The 2,317-nt window shown below is 46.5% G+C and overlaps 1 protein-coding gene across 1 annotated transcript; it reads left to right on the plus strand.

The window, feature by feature from the left end:
- Window positions 1-487: 487 nt before the first annotated feature.
- On the plus strand, window positions 488-1,608 carry LOC140814315 (uncharacterized). The gene is made up of 2 exons (XM_073173262.1): window positions 488-844; window positions 1,076-1,608. Exons 1-2 carry the CDS (start codon window positions 652-654, stop codon window positions 1,606-1,608), a joined length of 726 nt encoding a protein of 241 aa, XP_073029363.1. The 5' UTR covers window positions 488-651.
- Window positions 1,609-2,317: the final 709 nt, after the last annotated feature.

A 2,317-nucleotide genomic window follows, 5' to 3' on the forward strand; every position in this document is an offset into this window, starting at 1 on the left:
ATGGAGAGTTGTTTCCGTGCATTCCAATGCACCGAAGAGCAGTAGATGGAGACCCTTGGTTTTCTTCTCGAGGGCCGTGCGCGCAAGTGGTGGCGATCGACTTCTGCGCCGATAGTCCAGTCTCAGGGTAGGGTGACTTGGGCCGAATTCCGTGCAGCTTTCATGCAGCTACATTTTCCTCCAGCCCTTCGCCAGGAAAAGACGATTGAACTTCTGAATCTTAAGCAAGGGAGTATGTCTGTTGATGCATATCAGCAAAAGTTCTTCGAGTTGTTACCCTTTGCTCCTCATATTAGTGGCAGTTCTGAGGCCAAGTATGACCATTTCCTTCAGGGTCTTAACCAGGAGATCTTTTATCGAGTCACTGTCTGCGATAATCCTACTTCTTATGATGGGTTAGTAAACCGGTGTCGCCAGGCAGAGATCAGTCTCCAGCGTGGTAGGTCTATTCTTTCTTCTAGACCTCCGAATACTTCGAGTCCTCGATCTCAGTCTTTCAAGAAGTCAGGTTCTTCTTCTTCTGGATCTGGATCTCGGTCTAGCGGTGTTTTTCGCTTTGGTAAGAAGAAGGTTTCTTGTGTGCATTGTGGGAAGAACCATCCATCGGAGCAGTGCCGATCAGCCGCGGGAGCTTGTTTTCAGTGCGGAGAGATGGGTCATCTTAAGAAGAATTGTCCTCAGTTGCGAGGTGGAGCAGGATCTGGTTCCGGATCTCAGACGACTGTTCAGCAGAGGACACAAGGTCAGGCAGTGGGCGGTTCAAATCTTCGACCTCGTGCCCAAGGTCAGGTATTTGCGCTGAACCAGGATCAGGCTGCAGATGAGACAGGGAGAGTCATAGCAGGTACTTTTTGTTTATGCGGTATTCCTGCTTTTGTTCTTATTGATACCGGAGCATCACAATCATTCATTTCTGCACGATTTGTTAAGCGTCATAAGTTACCGTATGTTTCTCTAGACGTCATTCTTTCCGTTTTTACTCCGATGGGTCATTCGGTGTTAGCAAAGCGTCTAGTGATGGGTTGTCCTTTAGATTTTGAGGGTAACGAGTTGACTGCGAATCTTATGATCCTAGAGATGGAAGATTTTGATTGTATTCTGGGTATAGACCTGTTGACTACCTACCGAGCTACTGTGGATTGTTACCAGAAGCTTGTTCAGTTTCGTACGACTGAGAGCTCTAGTTGGTTTTTCTATGGTGAGGGAGCGCGACCTCCGATGCCAGTGGTATCTGCTCTGAAAGCCTGTCGTGCTTTAGAGTCGGGCGGGGAAGGCTACCTCATCTATGCGATTGATTCATCCACAAGTAGTGTTGGTACAGATGATATTCCAGTGGTTTGTGAGTTTCCTGATGTTTTCCCAGATGAGATTCCTGGTTTTCCTCCGATTAGAGAGGTGGAATTTGGCATCGAGTTAATACCAGGGACTACACCGATTTCTCGTGCCCCCTATCGTCTTGCTCCATCAGAGATGAGGGAATTGAAGCAGCAATTGCAGGATCTTCTTGATAAAGGTTATATTCGCCCGAGTGTTTCACCTTGGGGAGCTCCAGTCTTGTTTGTCAAGAAAAAGGATGGATCGATGCGATTGTGTATTGATTATCGCTAGCTGAATCGTGTGACGATCAAAAACAAGTATCCATTACCTCGTATTGATGACTTGTTCGATCAGCTTCAGGGTACCTCTGTTTACTCCGAGATTGACTTGCGATCGGGTTATCATCAGATGAGAGTCAGAGACGATGATATTTCCAAGACTGCATTTCGTACTCGATATGGGCATTACGAGTTTCTAGTTATGCCATTCGGATTGACAAATGCGCCAGCGGTGTTCATGGATCTGATGAACCGAGTCTTTCGGAATTTTCTAGATCAGTTTGTTGTGGTTTTCATCGACGATATCTTGATTTATTCTCACAGTGTGGAAGAGCATACCCATCACTTGAGGATTGTGTTGCAGATTCTTCGCGAGAAGCAATTGTATGCTAAGCTGAGTAAGTGCGAGTTCTGGATTAATCGTGTAGTATTCCTTGGTCATGTGATTTCCAAGGAAGGAGTTTCTGTGGATCCTAGCAAGATTGAGGCAGTGCTGAATTGGTCACGTCCGACCACAGTGGCCGAGATTCGTAGTTTTCTAGGTCTGGCAGGGTATTATCGTCGCTTCATCGTGAATTTCTCTCAGGTAGCTAGACCATTGACGCAGCTTACTCGGAAGGATGTTCCATTTGAGTGGTCATCTGAGTGCAAAGATAGTTTCAGAGAGCTTCGTCGACTTCTGACTTCTGCACCTGTTTTGGCGTTACCGTCAGGATCTAATG

Source organism: Primulina eburnea, chromosome 1, assembly GCF_022965805.1.
Source record: "Primulina eburnea isolate SZY01 chromosome 1, ASM2296580v1, whole genome shotgun sequence".
Lineage (NCBI taxonomy): Eukaryota > Viridiplantae > Streptophyta > Magnoliopsida > Lamiales > Gesneriaceae > Primulina > Primulina eburnea.